This window comes from Capra hircus, chromosome 15 (genome assembly GCF_001704415.2).
Source record: "Capra hircus breed San Clemente chromosome 15, ASM170441v1, whole genome shotgun sequence".
Classification (NCBI taxonomy): domain Eukaryota; kingdom Metazoa; phylum Chordata; class Mammalia; order Artiodactyla; family Bovidae; genus Capra; species Capra hircus.
Window position 1 is genome coordinate 1,447,590 of NC_030822.1, and position 17,057 is coordinate 1,464,646.

The 17,057-nt window shown below is 46.0% G+C and overlaps 2 protein-coding genes across 2 annotated transcripts in view; both read right to left on the reverse strand.

Annotated features, from left to right (window-relative positions):
- On the reverse strand, window positions 208–2,904 carry CNTF (ciliary neurotrophic factor). The gene is made up of 2 exons (XM_005690293.3): window positions 2,364–2,904; window positions 208–1,147 (listed from the first exon to the last, which is right to left on the reverse strand). Exons 1-2 carry the CDS (start codon window positions 2,475–2,477, stop codon window positions 662–664), a joined length of 600 nt encoding a protein of 199 aa, XP_005690350.1. The 5' UTR covers window positions 2,478–2,904; the 3' UTR covers window positions 208–661.
- Window positions 4,157–17,057, reverse strand: part of ZFP91 (ZFP91 zinc finger protein) — a 36,947-nt gene continuing 24,046 nt past the window's right edge. The window contains 9 exon segments of the mRNA XM_018059035.1: window positions 4,157–7,901; window positions 8,106–8,205; window positions 10,574–10,688; window positions 11,544–11,622; window positions 12,056–12,106; window positions 12,739–12,873; window positions 13,418–13,522; window positions 13,903–13,936; window positions 14,189–14,398. Coding sequence (XP_017914524.1) covers window positions 7,391–7,901; window positions 8,106–8,205; window positions 10,574–10,688; window positions 11,544–11,622; window positions 12,056–12,106; window positions 12,739–12,873; window positions 13,418–13,522; window positions 13,903–13,936; window positions 14,189–14,398 — 1,340 coding nt within the window. The 3' untranslated portion in view covers window positions 4,157–7,390.

The following is a 17,057-nucleotide window of genomic DNA, read 5'->3' on the forward strand; positions in this document are numbered from 1 at the left end:
GCACATGCACACACACACACACGCGCGTGCACCCCAGAATAAACCTGTATGCCCACCATTCCTTTATGGCACGTGCACGCACGTGCGCACACACACACACACACTCACACTCACCCCAGAATAAACCTGCATGCCCATCATTCCTTTATGGCACGTGCCACACCACATGCCGCGCCACACCACACTCACCAGCCACACACCACACACACTCACACTCACCCCAGAATAAACCTGCATGCCCATCATTCCTTTATGGCACGTGCACACATGCGCGCGCACACACACACACACACACACACTCACCCCAGAATAAACCTGTATGCCCACCATTCCTTTATGGCATGCACATGCACACACACACACACACACACCCCAGAATAAACCTGCATGCCCATCATTCCTTTATGGCATGCACGTGCACACACACACACTCACACTCACCCCAGAATAAACCTGTGTGCCCACCATTCGTTTATGGCACATGCACACACACACACTCACACTCACCCCAGAATAAACCTGCATGCCCATCTGTCCGTGTCTCTAACCCTGTGAAGATGGCTGTGGTTTTAGAGGATTTCAAAGTTAAGACTGGGTAACTGAGGCCTCAGAGAACAGTGTCTCTTCCATCAGGAGAGAAAGCCAGTGAGAGGGGGCGCAGTCACATCTTCTTGTCCTCGGTCGCGCGATGGCTCCCACGTGCGGGGACCCCACTTTGCCGAGAGATGGTCCGCAGGTCATGCACGGACCTCACCGTCCACCGAGAAAGCTCTTGCAGCACCTTTAGGCCCCACAGCTTCTTCTCAAAGAGACCAGCATCCCCAGTGAGAAGGGGCGGCCCGCCGGCCTCCCTGGGGGGCACCCTGTGCCCCAGCAGCGCCATCAACTCTTCCAGCTGGTACACGAAGGCCGCCACCTGGAGGAGGATGGTGTGTATCGCCTGGTGGAAGTCGTCTTCAGCCGGGGTGAAGTGTGCCCGCTGGTCCTCCAACAGCCGGGCCAACATCCCGTGGAAGGCGCGGTAGGCCTGGAGGTTCTCCTGGAGCCGCTCCGCCTCAGTCAGCTCGCTCCATCTGCTGGAGCTGGCCGTCGGCACACCTTCCAGAGAGTCCAGGCTCACGTTCCCGTTCAGACCCTGATGCTTCATCTGGCCAAGGATAGAGAAGCGTCACCCCTCCTGCAGTCCCTCCACCGTCCTCACGCCGCCGCCAAGTCCCACACATGCTACTCACCTCCCTGGTCAAGGGTCCAGATTGTAAGGAAAACAGTGCACAAGAGGAATTCTTCCTGTGGGATCTGTGACTGGCGTTAGGAAGACCCTGTTCTCCCAGAATTTATACACACCGCTTGGACTACCTGTTCACTTTTCTTGGGAGAATCTGCAGCTTTTGCTGGGTGCCAAAGGCTGAAAGCCACTGCCTGGCCTAGAATAGCTTTTCCTCCCTACTTGACACTCCCTGCTGGCACCCGGAATATTACCAGCAAACTGGAGTGTAAGTATTTTAAATATACCTCAAGATACTGGCCATACCTAAGCAGCTCTAAAATACAGCCTTGACAGAGTTGTTCTAATAGCCCTCTCCACTGCCCACTCTCACTGGTGAGGACAGTCATTTATTAGAGAAGTCAATAGCTGTATATATATATATGTAATTTGTATTTTAAAGTCTGATTTCTGAATGTTGGGGCTTTAGGAAGATAAACCCACTCTCCGGGAACTTAAATTCAGAGCTCTCCACAGGAGCCTGCAGTTCCCAAAGCAGGCCCTAGGTGGAGACTGATGGGAATCTTCCTTTATGGTTAGCTCCTTAAGAATTGGACACTTCTCCAGTTCCCCAGGGTTTCTTCCAGATTTTTTTTTTATAGGTGACCTTTCTATTTAGACACACAAACACTTCTGATTGTACAGGGTCCTAATACTATAATAGGAAAAATTGGTTGGTTTATACTGCTCTTCACCCAGCTCTATACACCTTACTCAGACTTTTGTTTACATAGTTTAAAAAGTCAGAACAACATATACATGAAGAACCCAAACTTGGGAGAGCTTATGGTTCATCTACTCTGGAAGAATTCAGACAGGTATTCAAATTAGGAACAGCCTCCAAGACATGTAGACAAATCTACCTAGAACCCCATGTATACTTTCTTATTTAAAGAACATGTTTCCTAAATAGCATATATTTAAAAAGTCTTAAAGGACTTTTCTTTCAGGAAAGGGCCATGTCAAACGACAGGTGCCCAGTGTATAAAACGACTGCTTGATTAGGGCTTTTGTAACCGGTAACAGGGTGGAAATATGACAACGGGCGGGGTCAGAAGAGAGGAAGTGAACGCACACGACAGCAAGGTCGGCAACTTACGTAAGAGTCCACCAGAGCAGTCAGGTCTGAACGGATCTTCCGTGCTAGCCAGATGGAGCGGCTACACAGGTCCCGGCGGTGAGGAGGGGGCAGCGGATGCTCCGTGAACGCCATCCCAACTCAACGGCCGGGCCCAGCAAACAAGGGCGCTGGGTCTGTCTGTCCACACTGGCCCCAATCAGAAATGTGCCTCGCGGGCCAAATGCCCTGGGCATCTCTCCTAGCCGGACTGGGACTGCGCACCCCCACCCCCAGCCTGGCTCAGAGGCGGCAGCAAATTCCTGGCTGCGGATTTTGCGCCTGTGGAATCAAAGGCCCCTCCCAGCGGCTTCCGTCCTGCAGCGTCGGCCTCCATCCTGCTCCTCCTCAGTGCCTCGTGTACTTGTTTTCAGGCACTGTCTTGCTTTTGCACTTAGCAACAAGGTCACTGTCACACTCTCAGGACGCCCCTGCCTAATGTGGCCTGTTTCATACACACGTACCATCAGGCCATCTTATTGCCACCCGCCCTGTGCCCCCCAGGTCCTCCTCTCTCTTCTTTGGCCTGGTATACAATAATATTGCTACTGTTACTGATACAGCTGCCATTCAATAAGCATCTACCCTGGGCCAGACATGGTTTAAAGCCTTTATTTGATCTTTAGAATAGTTCTACAAGATAAAGTTTTTTTCATTTTACACATGAAATGCAGGCTTAAAGAAGTTACTTCATGTGCACAAAATCCAGTGCCTGGGTTCAAAATTTAAATATAGGCCTTTGATTCTACAGCTGTTTCTCCCACTGACTTTCCAATTTCATTCTTTGGCTGGTTCATATTTTGTTCAAGACACAAAGTTTACATGAAAGAGATCCTGTAAAAATACAGCACTTTCCCCTACTCCTATCCTTTGGCTCTGTGTTTAAAAATTGAATTTGCGCTTGATTACAAGTCAGCTAAGGGGGCATCACTATCTTCTCAATCATGGTGCCCCCCTTGTAGCTTCCAGGATGAGGCAGGGACTGTTTAGGCCTGTTCTCTTCCAAAGGACAGGAAACACCCACCCCTGACTTGGTAACATTTCTGAGGCAGTATCACTCAAGTGACAACATGCTTTTCTTCTTTTTCCTTATCCCAATCATACCACATTGCTTCTTAACAAAATGAAAATTCTTAACAAAATTCCTAACAGAATGAGCGGGACTGAAGCGAAGGCAGTTTAAGTGCTTAAGGCGTCGCTCTACCGCAAGTAACTGTAGGTTCCAGGGTGATGCCAACTGGGTTAGGAGTCACGTTTCGTCCCCAAATGAATCACAGACACTACCTGTGAATTGAAACAAATGCCTTCTCAGGGGAAAAGTCCCACAAACAACGATCGAGGGACAGAGAGGGAAAGAAATGGGCCGGGGAGCTGCCGCAGCAGGCCTTTAGGGAATGCAGCCGGAGCCTTTTAACTCTGCACTTTCACGGACACTGAGTTTTGTGAAGGAGCACTAACATTAAATACTATCAGGGTTTTGTCATCATCAGAGTGAAATTAACCCCATAGCTTCCTTTACTATATTAAGATGGCCACCTTTTCCAGATAGTTGAAACATGGAAAGGATTTCCAATCTTGCCATATGATCAGAACGGCGTCTCAGTATTAGAAATCAAGAACTAAACAGTCAAAAGCTAATGACCTGATTCACAACAAGTGCAAACAAGTTTCTGCCACATGACTTGTTCTGAGGGCACTTGGTTTTCTCATTGAGCATATCAATTATTTCACCCCAGCGTAACTATAACTCAGTACAACCAAGGAAGACCAGTAGCTTCCATGAAGACAATTTTTATTATTCTTCTTTACATTTTATTTTGGATATGCCTTAGCTAGATTAAGAGAAAACAAGGATTTGAAAAGCAGAGTATCCCTTTTATTATAGTTTCTTTTTACATAAGCTTTTCGACCTAGATTCAGGTCTCTCTCCCATCAGAGGAGAAGGGTCCTGCACATTACAACAGGCAAAAAAGGCTTTTAGGAAATAAAATATTTTAAATTGATTCGTTACAATTTTTCAATTTTCTTGAGTACATTGGAAGGTGGGAAAAAGGCAGGAGGGAAAGATGGTGCTTCAAACAGCCTGACCGTAATAACCTTAGTGAGGTTTAGTATACTCTATATTTTTTCTCCAAACAGGTTCTAAGGAGGTTCAAGTGCTCTATGTGGATGCTTTTCCATACATTAATGTATCTATTTTCACTCCCAGTCATCCTGGCCAGTGTTTATCTAAATTCTCTGAAACATATTAAGTCTCAATTATGCAAAATAACCCCGGGCAACCACAAATAAGGGGGAAAGCACACCTTGGAGAAACACCTGTTTCAAGTACGTTTCCAAAATTCAGAACCGCTGATTAAAGATGAATATGCTGTGGGAAGAAGGTATTAAAAATGTACCAGAATTTGATTAAGAGTAGGAAACGGAGAATTTTAAGACTGAGTTCCTTAGAAGGATGGTGACGTAAACGTCTGAGGAGCAGAAAGTTAAAGGAAGAGAAACTGGTGACAGCTCACTCAGAGCCACTCTCTCCTTCGCTGGCATCCCTTTCTCAAAAGGAAGCAAACTGAGCCCATGAAAAATACCTGAAAATTCACCGCAGCCTGCTACAATAACTCACTGAAGCAAATTACAGGCAAATGGCAGCTGTGAAGAGTGACAAGGGGAGTTTCAAATCAGGAGAACCGATGAGCTGCTCTGGGTGGGGAGGGGTGTGATAAAGGGAAGAAAACATTTTCCCTCTGTCTCCAAGTTCTCTTTTAAAAATGCAGTTTGCTTTTGTGTAGGTGGCTAAAACATTCGATGACTAAGCGCTGCAAATGTAATTCACGGAGACCAAGGATAAGGTCAACGTGATGATGGCAAGAAGTGGCGGCTATAGACGCCGGCTAGTGAACCAAAGGACTTATACGGGAAAGGAACTTCGCTGTAGACCCGTCCGATTAATCTTATAGTAGTTTCACATCTACTCAACACACCAGAATCAACTCCAAGCCCTCACTGTGGCCAGGAAAGCACATTCCATATTCCTCCCATCCTTACTCCACTCTCTGCCCGGCCCTGGAGGCGACGGCAAAGCCTCCCCACGGAACACAGACAGCAGCGTCTAAGACGGTCACTGCAGACGCTTCCCTCCCTACCCCACGCACACCAGTGGGTGTAGAGCAAGCTTCTTTCAGAGATGGCATTTTGTTACCCTTCTTTTTAGGGGGGGGAAAAAATCAGAGAGAAAACTGATAAACTTTGTAGTTTTAGTGTTTGTGGAAAACAAGCTGCTCCTTATTCTGTTCTCAGCAAAGCTTCATTCTTTCCAACAGCCATTACACATCTCTAACGAACAATGAGCAGGGCAAGCCTTTAATCTCAGTTTCTGAGGTATGTAGGATAGAAACTGCCCTTCCAGCTCTCTAAAAATGAGCCAAAATGGATCTTTAGTCTTCTGGACGTTATGAAGTTGTACAAAACTGTCTCTCCCCCGTGGACAGTAGTAAGCGATCCACCCCATGAAGTCCCTATCTCAAGGGCAACGGTAATTCCTGGAATTTCAGGTGGAAGCCAAAGCATCATACAGACTACTAACTGTGCTGAAGACTTCCTTCTTCTGAAGTGTTCTTACAAGGGAAACAGAACAGAACAATTTCCTTTGACTTAAAACCATCTAACTCGGATGATTCCTTTTCTGACGGCAGTGCCCTTCACCAAATGGGAGCTGAGACGAACCCACGATGAAACAAAGCAAAGACAGAGGGGCCAGAGCTGGGCTGACAGGGGGGTGTGTACAGAGAAACGATGGGGACAAAGAACAACTCTCAAGAGAAAACCTTGCATCTGTAGTTCAGACCCTGAATAACCTCCTTCCTCCCCTCAAAATTCCTGAACCTCGATGCTCTGCAAGCTCGAAGAGTGCTAGTTACCACACCCCACCGTCCTTCCCTGAAGAGGCTTCCAGAAAAGCACTGTAGTGATTCTGTCGGTGCTGAGGACCAGCTTTTTGCAAAGGCCACTGGAGCGCTATGATTTCAGGGGCTGGCTGTGCTTCTTCAACCCTCTATTTTGCCTTCTACAAGTACCTCTTATGCAAAGGACCCCACGTCAGAATAATGTAATCTTGCCCAGCCCCACAAAATATAGCAACAAAGACAAAAAAAAAAAAAAAAAAAAGAAATCAGACTTTCCATTAATAAATAAGGAATCTCAGGTTCCACAACACAAAAACACACATGTTCAAAGTGCAAATTTCTGTCATTAGTCTGGGACTTCTCACCGATAGAGCCCTGTCTATGGCCGGAGACCATGGGGCGGGCGGCCCCTCCTTGCCAGGAGCCTGCTTGCGAGCGAGTGAGCACCATTGAGAACCTTATGGAGGGGCTGGGGGGCGCGGCGAGGAAGACGGAGAAGGCCAAGAGGAGGGAGGTGGTCCCCATGCAGCCTGCCTTCCTTCCTTCACCTGGAGAGGGTGGAGGGAGAGGGGGTGAGAGATGTGCGCTGTTTTAACAGCTCACCCTGCTCAGGGGCCTTAAAGTGCCAAGTCAAGCTGCCAGCCTCCAGAGATTAGAAGTATATGATACTTGGAAGATACATGTGCTGCAAGGGTAGAAGCCAGGACCACAGGGCAGCGGGAGAGGAGGAGGAGGGGTCGAGAGGATATCAATATATCATTAAGAGTTAAAAGCTGATCCAGAGCACACTGAAGCTACGGGGTGAAAGGGGGGGGGGTCTGCTGATGAGCAGGAAGTCTGCCTGGTTGGAAGTGAGTTTAGAAAGAACCCTTCCTTTAAGAGCTGCTGCAGCGGCTTCTTTGTCGAGCTTCCTGGGAAAGGCAACGTCAATTTTATCAAGGGGGTGACAGAGGGAGAAGAGGGGCTGTGTGTGTGTGTGTGCTGTGACCCAATGGAAAGAGCAGGCCCTTCAGTTATTTCACTAGATTTTAAATGCTTTAAATTTTTTTTTGTCCTTTTTGTCTTTTAAATACAAAGTCTGAGCCGTCCCAGCGCCCGGTCCGCCCCTGGCTATGGCCCCGCTGAGTCCGAGTCTTCGATCAGGACCTCTGCGGTAGCACCGAGGATGTCCGAGTTCATGACCAGCCCGTCCGCGCCCGTGCCGCCCCCGCCGCCCACGAAGAGCTTGCCGTCGGTCACCAGGCTCACCCGCTCGGGCCCGCCACAGAAGGCCTTGGACACGCCCTCGGCTTCCAGCAGCAGGCACTCTCCGGGGGCGGGGTTGCCCAGGGGCTCGGGAAGCAGTGGCAGGCCCTGGCCGCCGGCGGGTGGGCTGAGGGCCTGGGGGCTTGTGCCCAGGATGTCTGTGCTGGTGATGAGCGCGCCGGCGTTGGCGGCCAGGGCCTCGGCGATCAGCACCTCGGGGTGGCTCTTCGCTTTGTGCGCCACCACGCTGTCCTTCTTCTCAAACTTCTTGCCGCAGATGTTGCAGGAGAACTGGTAGAAGGAGTCTGCGTCGTGCTTCTTCATGTGCCAGTTAAGGGACGCCTTCTGCCGGCACGTGAACCCACAGATCTCGCATCTGAGAGAGCGAGGGAGCAAACGGCCCATCAGAGAGAGAAGCGCCCTCTCATCCCGGGCCGGAGCCTCACGGACAAATGACTCAGCCATCCAGGCAGGTCCCTAGGCATCACCCCCCAGTCCATGCCCGCTCTCACACAGGGAACACCAAGCGCCACGAGAGGGGCTTCCTCCGGCGGGGCACGCCCCGGGAGCGAGTACTCACTGGAGCGGCTTCTCGCCGGTGTGGATCATCCGGTGCACCGCCAGGTTGTGGGAGCTCTTGAAGGCTCGAGCACAATATTCACAGATGTAATCTCTCTGGTCTGAGAAAAACAATGTGATTAGTTACTGTTCCATTTGGAATCCCTCTTAAGTATTTTTTCCTAGCTTACAAAAAGCAAGCAGACAATCAGGCAGGTGAATTCAGAGTAAAGGCAATGTGGAGTATCAGCACCCTGGATAAACGAAACTTAAAAACAGACAGCGGGAGGGGATTCCCTGGCAATCCAGTGGGTTAGTTTCTTGGCCAAGAGCAGTTCCTGGTAGGGCAACTGAAATCCCACACAGACTGCACAGCACACTCAAAAAAGAAAAGTATCATTTTCATCTTTTTTTTTTAGTCTAGCCATTCGTTAACATAAGAATGTGTTTATAGTAACAAAAATAAAAAACACAGCTAGAGAGAAATATGAGAATGTGAATCCTAATCTCAGTTTTACCAGTAAGTCAGATGCAGGATAAACTGCTTAGCAAGTAAACAATTATATTTCTCACAGCTTTTATTCTTAAAACAGCTTTTTCACAGATTGTGAAAGCTGAATGGTTACATACAAAGAAGCTGGCGTTCAACAACAGCATTAAAGAGAATTTGACATTACGTAAAGAAAACAGATCCATACTCAAAGTGATACTCGTATCTTCTGTTTCAGATTTTTAAAAAAAATGTTACCCAAGATAAACAACTTAAACTCCTCTCAAAAAATCCTATGGGGCAAGGAGCACTGGACTTATTTTCTTCTTTATCAACTGGTTGGGGATAAAGTGGACAAACAGATGCCCAATGTCTACTTGCTGAACAAATGGCCACTACACTCTTTGTACGCCTTTCACTTAAAATGACCAGCAGCAGTCACAGTGAAAACACAAGAAGCAAACAACATCCAGTGTAATCCTACCCTCCATCCCAAACAGTTCTAAAAGCGACCGTGGGAGAAGAGCCACGTCTCTCCCACCTGAACGCACGGAGGCGGCACCTGGGGCTCCAGGGGACGCAGAGGCGGACTCAGCAGGTCGAGGCGGGGCCTGGGGTGCGCCACCTCTAGCAGGGGCTCAGGACACCAGGTCTGTCCGTCTGCATTCTTCATGAACAGTAGGGTCTGGAACGCACACTCCCAACCCAGGGACAGAGCTTACCATCTCTCAGGTCTGGGCCATGTTCCCAGCTCCACGGGAGCATGACGAACCCATGTGGAGCGTTTCACATACTTAAGGAAATTATATTTTCAAAGGGAGCCAATTCACACTCATTTGGAAGAGTAAAATTCTCCAACACTGACATCATAAAATGGTATTAACTACATACAAATATTTGGAAAGGATTTAATTTCTAAAACAGTGTTTGTCATAGTCGGCTTATAAAATCTAGCTAAAGTAGTCTAAACTGGCTGTCAGAAATTATTTTCTATGAACGAAACAGTTTAACAGGGAGAAGGAGCAGAGGAACAGCCGCTCCTTTAGAGAAACAGTGGGGATGGCGTCCTCACTGAAGAGGCAGAGCAGGAGGCAAGGCCTGCAGCCTGTGGAGCATGGAGACCTCAGGTCACACCCCAGTGCTGGGCCCACCAGGTGCCCGGCTCTGTGCAGTAGCCAGCACCGCACACGCCGCCCCGTTTCCTCCTTCTAATGGCACAGCGTTGCTGGACTCCTCACTAAGCTTACCCAGCCCAATCTGTTCCTATCAGCTGCACTGCGCCGAACTGTCGAGTGGCTGAAAGTGAGCGCGGCCTGAACTCCTCTGACGACTCGCGCCACACAGGAACTCAATCCCTCTTTTCCGGCCAACAGCTCCTGTGGGAGGCTGCGTGTGCGCGGTCGCTCAGCGGCGTCCAACTCCTCACGGCCGCACAGACGGCAGCCCGCCAGGCTCCTCTGTCCCGAAGAGTTTCCAGGCAAGAACACTGGGGTGGGTTGCCAATGCCTCCTCCAGGGGGTCTCCCTGACCCAGGAACTGAACCCGTGTCTCCTGTGTGCCTGCACTGGCTGGTGGATCCTTTGCCACTGAGCCACCTGGGAAGCCTCACAGGAGGCTACATGTGGATCCAACAGTTAGCCTTTGTGATTCCAACAGCAGCAGAAGTCTTGGGAGATTTTTAGTAGGCAATGTGAACTATAAGCAAGCCTCCTTACCATTAAGGCTTTCCCTACATACTCCTCATTTTCAGTCCAGGCAGTTACTACAAGTATCTATCTAACTGAAGCAGAATTAGAAACCACCCCCAAAATTACTATTATCTTTTTTTGCTAAAAACTAGCTATGTAACCACTGGCAAGTTCCCTAATGCTGCCCAGCTTCTCGTTTATTGGCTGTGAAACAAAGAGTACTATAAACAAACCTGGCGATGCTGGATGGATAGGTCAGGAAAAATATTGTCACCAATCTACACACTTAACAGGGCATTTCTAAGAAAGTACCTGTATGATGTTTGGCATGTCGGAGAAGCTGCTTCTGGAGCCTGAAGAGTCGTCCACAGGAGGGATGGGGACATACATATTTCTTCTTCAGCAAATGCTGGTATTTAATGTGGTGCTGAAACAGTAAAACAAAGTGAAGAGAGAGAGAAAAATTATGGCTTCCAGAAAGCTTAGCTCATTCCTTTGCAAAGTCAAAAGTATTGAAGGAAAACCAAGTCCTCTGTCCGTGAACAGGGAGCACCGTCATAGAGCGCTTCAGTGCCTGGCTCTGGCGCTCACTCGCTTGCGACCGCAGAAGACACACTGCCAACACTGCGAGCTCCAGTCCCCACGTGTGGAAGGAGGTGACGACAACCGCGTCAGTGTTGTGGGAACAGAAGTCGGGTACTGCACAGCGCCATGTACAGTGAATGGCGCATGGCCAGAGAGCCACAGCCATCACTGGAGCAGAAGCAGAAGCAGGGAGCAAGGCCCTGGTCGTATGTCACACTTGCTACTCAAGACCAAACACTTCTTTAGCTTTAGTAATTAATATTTCCTGTCTTCTGCCAGACCTAAATACAAGCTGTATCCGTATTCATTAAAAAAACTCACTTAAAATAAAAACCTCAAACTAAAAATTTATTCAATATAGTAATCAAGAAATCTTACATTTTAGTTGTAACCTGTTTAACTGTGTCTTGGTGTGTTATCACACAATCATCTATTGTATCAGGCACAGTTACACCATGAGAAACACTGGAATACCCCAAGATTCCAAGGAAACATTTATGTTCAGGTTCTCAATCACTTAAAACAACAACAAAAGCCCAACTGAAGTCATTTGATGTTTAATAAATGATTGTTGTTGACATTGCACAGTAATGATGAAGCCTGCACCAGTTCACAAACTAGGAAGTCTCAGTGAGCATGGGAACTAGTAACGGGAAGCGCCCTGCGAGTCCACCTCCTCTGGAACAGCTCCACTGACCTGCAGATAGCGCGGGTGAGCAAGGACGGTCCCGCAGCCTTCCATCTCACAGCGGACGTACTGGATGGGGGGCTTCTTTCTAGTAACAGCACAGAAGGGAAAAGTCAGCAACAGCAGGGAGGCAGTATGCACACTGGCCTCTCACTCCGACTGCACTATAGGGGATAGCTGTTCTATAGGACGAAGAGTTGAAATCTTTTACTAGCTTATAGCTTGCACAGAATTTATGTTAGAAGTAATCAGAAACTACCAAATGTTTAATTTTTTAAAAAGAGCACAAAATAAACCAGTAACTCCACCAAAGGCAAAGAAGTGTTAGATTTTTTAGAAACTTTAAGATCCTGCAATGGAAGTTAAAGCATAGTAGCTCTGCATCAAGGACACCAATGAAGCTGCTTCTGTGAAACTCTTAACTAGTCATTCCCACAGGATAATCCTAAGGGCTTACCGTATGAGTGAAGGGCCCAGTGCCAGCAAGAAGGCACAACCCTGCAGGACTATAACTCACTCACCTCCTTTTGGGTAATCGTGGGCTTTTGTCATCTTTCCGCCTTCTTCCTCTCCTGTAATTAAAGAACAGCTTAAGCTGTCCACACAGTCCAGACTGAAGCCTACACGTTAAAGATTAACTGAGGACATACACTCAAGATCGAACAGCTGGTGGCAAAAACAACGGATAACCCACAACACATAAAGCCAAAGACAAATCCCGCAAAACCAAAGACTTCACTCTGAAGCAACTTTACCTATAAATGAGGCCGCACCAAGTTAACGGAAAAGTAGAGGGAATTAGCCTATTATCTAGCAGCCCGAAGAACACAAAGGACACTCTCCTTGTAACAGAGACAGAAGCCTGCACACTTAAGAGCAGCTCTTCCTGCAACAGGAACCGACTGCTAGGCGCGAGCTTTCACCTGACCAAAGCCGTTACACCGTGCGCCTTATCTGCCATACTGGTTCTGCTCTCTTTACTCCCCTCTCTGCGTCCCTACAGCCACTGACCTGCTATACTCAATGGAGCATCTATAAGTGCTGCTGTGAATGAAACTTTCCAAGCTGTTGAGGAAAGTCTTTCCAATCACACTGTCAGCTGCTTGAGACAGCAGTATGTGCATGTCAACACTCCTACCCTTTTTTCCACTGGTGACCTGAAAATCTGCTAAGCCTCCATTTTCAGGAGTAACTGCCTACTCACTTCCTAGGAGGCTCCTCGTCTTCCCTGATTTCATTCTCTTCTTCTTTCACCTCTACCTCGACTTCCACTTTTATTTCCTTCTTCTCTTTCTCTTCTTTCACCTTCCCTGATTTTCTCCGTGGCTTTGGGGTTTCCCTGAAAATATAAACACATTTCAACACTGGCATCGAGCAAAGGACTCTTTCAGGAACATCTGTGATAGAAGGGTAAAGCCTAGAGTTATTGCTGATTTATTATAAAATTATGCTCCTTGGGATACGAAATGTGGTTTCTAGACACTATTCGTCATATGGACAGTAACCATACATCTATTTAAAGCCAGTGAAAAAAAATAAAATAAAGCCAGTGAGATGAGCCCCACCCCCAAGCTAACAAAGCCTTAGAATCAAATCTCACTATAGATGTAAAGAAAAACAAAAGTAAAAATATTCTAAGTGTTCCGGCAACTCATGACATCTTGAAACAGGCAGATGTCATTATAATTTAAATATGAGCAAAACAAAGTTCTACAGATGGACGAGCGCGCTGTAGCAGGGAGTAACAGGATGATGCCAGGTTTGCCAACAAGCGCAAAATCACTCCTTTAAAGATTAAGTCCATATCCATTAGTTTGGCAACAAGGTGAAATAAAAGCAAAAATGCTTTCCTAACATTTTCCACCAACAAACCCGAGACATGCCTTTCTAAGTGGGGTTTGTAGGTCTCATCTCTTGGATCATCTTTAAATGGTATTTCTTCTTCACTGATCAACATCTCTTCTTCCTCCTCCTCTTCCTCATCACTGCTAAAAAGAAGCCAACAGAGATTAGAAATCCTAGCTGTTATAAATCATACCTGACTGATTTTATTCAGTAATTTACTTAGACACAGCCAAAGATTCACAGTGTTACCTAGGATTTCCATTCTAATGATCTAGCTGGACTGCAACCTAGCTCTTTCCCCTCAAGAGTAATAACTGGAACTAAAAAGACAAAAATCCTAGACATATTCTCATTTCATTAAATACAGGCAAGGCAAAGATGGCTCAGTGCCACTAAGAGTTTAAAAACAACTGACTCAATTATTTCAAGTAGAAAACCTCTGAGTCATGAGATCTGACTGACTGGTCTTCATCCCCTTTACGTCCCCAAGGGTTTAAATATGAAATATTGCAAAGTTTCTTACCTAATGCCACCTGGAGACTGATGCTCTTCTGCATCTAGAAAAGGTATAAAACAGAACTTTTGGTATGAAGGTATAGATATTTTCTCTCTGCAGCCAAGAGAATCAAACCAAATTAAGTTTAGGGTCATTATACAAATGGAGAATTCTTTGTAAACTATCAAAAAGGATCCTTCCTATAACACCACACATGACCCTAAAAGTCAGGCTGTTCTAGTAAATGTTCAACATGACATAAAAATCAACAGGCAATTGGTGATTAAATAATCACCCTCTACTGGCACTGTACCATAATCAAGCTGATCTGTGTTTGGCTCTGACTTGCAGATGAGCTGCAGGGAACCAGTCTTGGACCGAGAGCTGCGGGTGTTCTCCGCGTCGCGATGCCGAGAGATGGATGTGCGGCTGCTGCCGCGCCAGCCCCGGCTAGGCCGAGCTGCTGCCGCGGGAGGTTCCTGAGCTAAGGGAGACTCTTCCTCCTCTTTCTCTTCCTTGGGATCTAGAGGAAAACATATATCATTCTTTTAGAGTTTACAGTTGACCGATAATCACTTCTGTGTATCTCTGACGATAACACCCACCCCCCACCACCTGTGGACATAATTTTACTGATATAATAGAAGCAAGATGAGGGGAAAATCTGATAAAAACTTACCCTTACTGTCATCAGTCTAAAGAAACAGCTTTGTAGGTTGCAAAGCAGCAATTTTATATTTATAGTTTATATATATATACTAAAAAATAAAATGCTAAGAGAAATATACCTAAGATCTAACCTTTTGTTCTATATTTTAATCGTTAGATCTAAGACAGAAGAGAGTGGTCCCCAAAAGATGACCAGATCTGCAGAACCATGAGCAAGAAGAAGCATACTTCTAGATGATTTAATAATCAAACAACGTTGCACTAGGTCCGTCTAGTCAAGGCTATGCTTTTTCCTGTGGTCATGTATGGATGTGAGAGTTGGACTGTGAAGAAGGCTGAGCGCCGAAGAATTGATGCTTTTGAAGTGTGGTGTTGGAGAAGACTCTTGAGGGTCCCTTGGACTGCAAGCAGATCCAACCAGTCCATTCTGAAGGAGATCAGCCCTGGGATTTCTTTGGAAGGAATGATGCTGAAAGCCGAAACTCCAGTACTTTGGCCACCTCATGCGAAGAGTTGACTCACTGGAAAAGACTCTGATGCTAGGAGGGATTGGGGGCAGGAGGAGAAGGGGATGACAGAGGATGAGATGGTTGGATGGCATCACTGACTCGATGGACGTAAGTCTGAGTGAACTCCAGGAGATGGTGATGGACAGGGAGACCTGGCGTGCTGCGATTCATGGGGTCACAAAGAGTCAGACACGACTGAGCGACGGAACTGAACTGAAGAGTGCAAAAGAGCAATTCCATCAAGAGGAATTCCTTTGTATCTATTCAGTTTTACTTAATATATTAAAAATGAGCCTATTTTGACCATGGAAGATCCTTTCAATAATCTCAGAATGGAAAAGTCCTTTCTAAGAACAGCATAGGATTTTAGGTCTTAAGACTGATACATCCAACTTTATAAACATAAAAAGTTTTCAGCATGGCAAATTCCACTATAATCAAAGTCTAACGGCCCAATAGAAAGATAGCAACTCAGTAAAAATGGTTTTCAAACGTGTGAACAAACAAAAACAATGACAGCAAAGCTCAATCCACTCCTAACAAGAGAGACTCCAATGAAACCGACAGTGCCAGGGTAGTGTTCCCTTAGAACATTGGCAACAACCAGAACGTCTGCCAGCACACTGTGTTGGCAATGTTGTAGGAAAACAGAAACGCTTGATAGAGATTAACATGTGGAGGTCAGTAAAACCTTTCTATAATGGACAATTTGGCAATATCTATCAAAATTTTAAGTACATATACCTTTCCCAGTAAGTTCAACTACTAGGAATTAATCCTACAAAACTAAGATCACACTTATAAAATGCACATCCATATAATGTCTAAATATTATATATGTGTATATATACATAGTATAAATCTACCTATCTACATACCAATCTATATATATCACAACACTTCTGTACAGATTAAAAGAAACATAAATACTCGCCGCCTTCCAGGAAAGATCTAAAAGCACTTCCAGGAACTCCGCCTCACAGTATCTGCCCTATGAAGAGAAACTGGCACGTGGAGGCTCACTGTAGCATGTTTAAAATAAAGAGCAGAAACAATGTAACTTTCCATATGTACGGGAAAGTGTTTATTAAAAAAAGATACGAAAAATTAGCTTCCTTTACTGCAGAACAAGGTGATGACTGGCAGTTGTTTCAGTTTTAAGTACACTGGTTTGAAAATTTTATGAGACCATAGTAAAGTAATGAAATAAAATTCATTTGAAATGCAGAGATGAATAGCAGTGGGAACTTCAACTTGTTCAAGATCACAAAATTATTTAAGTAGGCCTTAAATTAAAAATCCTGTCTCGGGCTAGTAATCAAGGACTTTTACATCTAGGTCACCACCACTTTTAAGAAAATTTCTTCAAAGGGAGAAACTCAAAACCCTTTATAAAGTACTGCAACATTAAATAATAAAGAGAAAATGAAAATTATTTCTTTTACTCAAACTAGCTACACTAATGTGGGCTTGAAACCTATTCCATAACCTCCTATACTCAATAAAGCTCTTCTCTACTTCATGATGAAAGGATATGCCCACAGCTTCTCAAACTGTGGGTACTATCCACAGGACAAATGATGGTAATCTGATGAGAACTGCTATCTTCACAAATAAAGCACAGCAGCCTGTTTTATTGAGTAACCCACACATCACCTAAAACTCTATAATTTTTAAAAAGAACACTGTCAGAGTGACGACAACAAAAATGTCCCTCATCAGAAAGGCACACACACACACACACCACGGGCACCAGAATCACCGCTGTAAGAACTCCGCGGTACAGTCACAGGTTCACAACCACCAAGTACACCCCGAAGCAAGAAACAAGGTGCACAAGCCACGTAAGGACATCTGTAGATCACAAGCTGAGCACAAGCAAAGAGCCTCAAGGCAGACCACAGAAGACAAAGAGCATGCTCAGACAGCTAAAGGAAATCTCACGAAACTATAGGAGATCGGATGATGGCTCAACAAATAGAAAATATGCCAACAAACAGATAG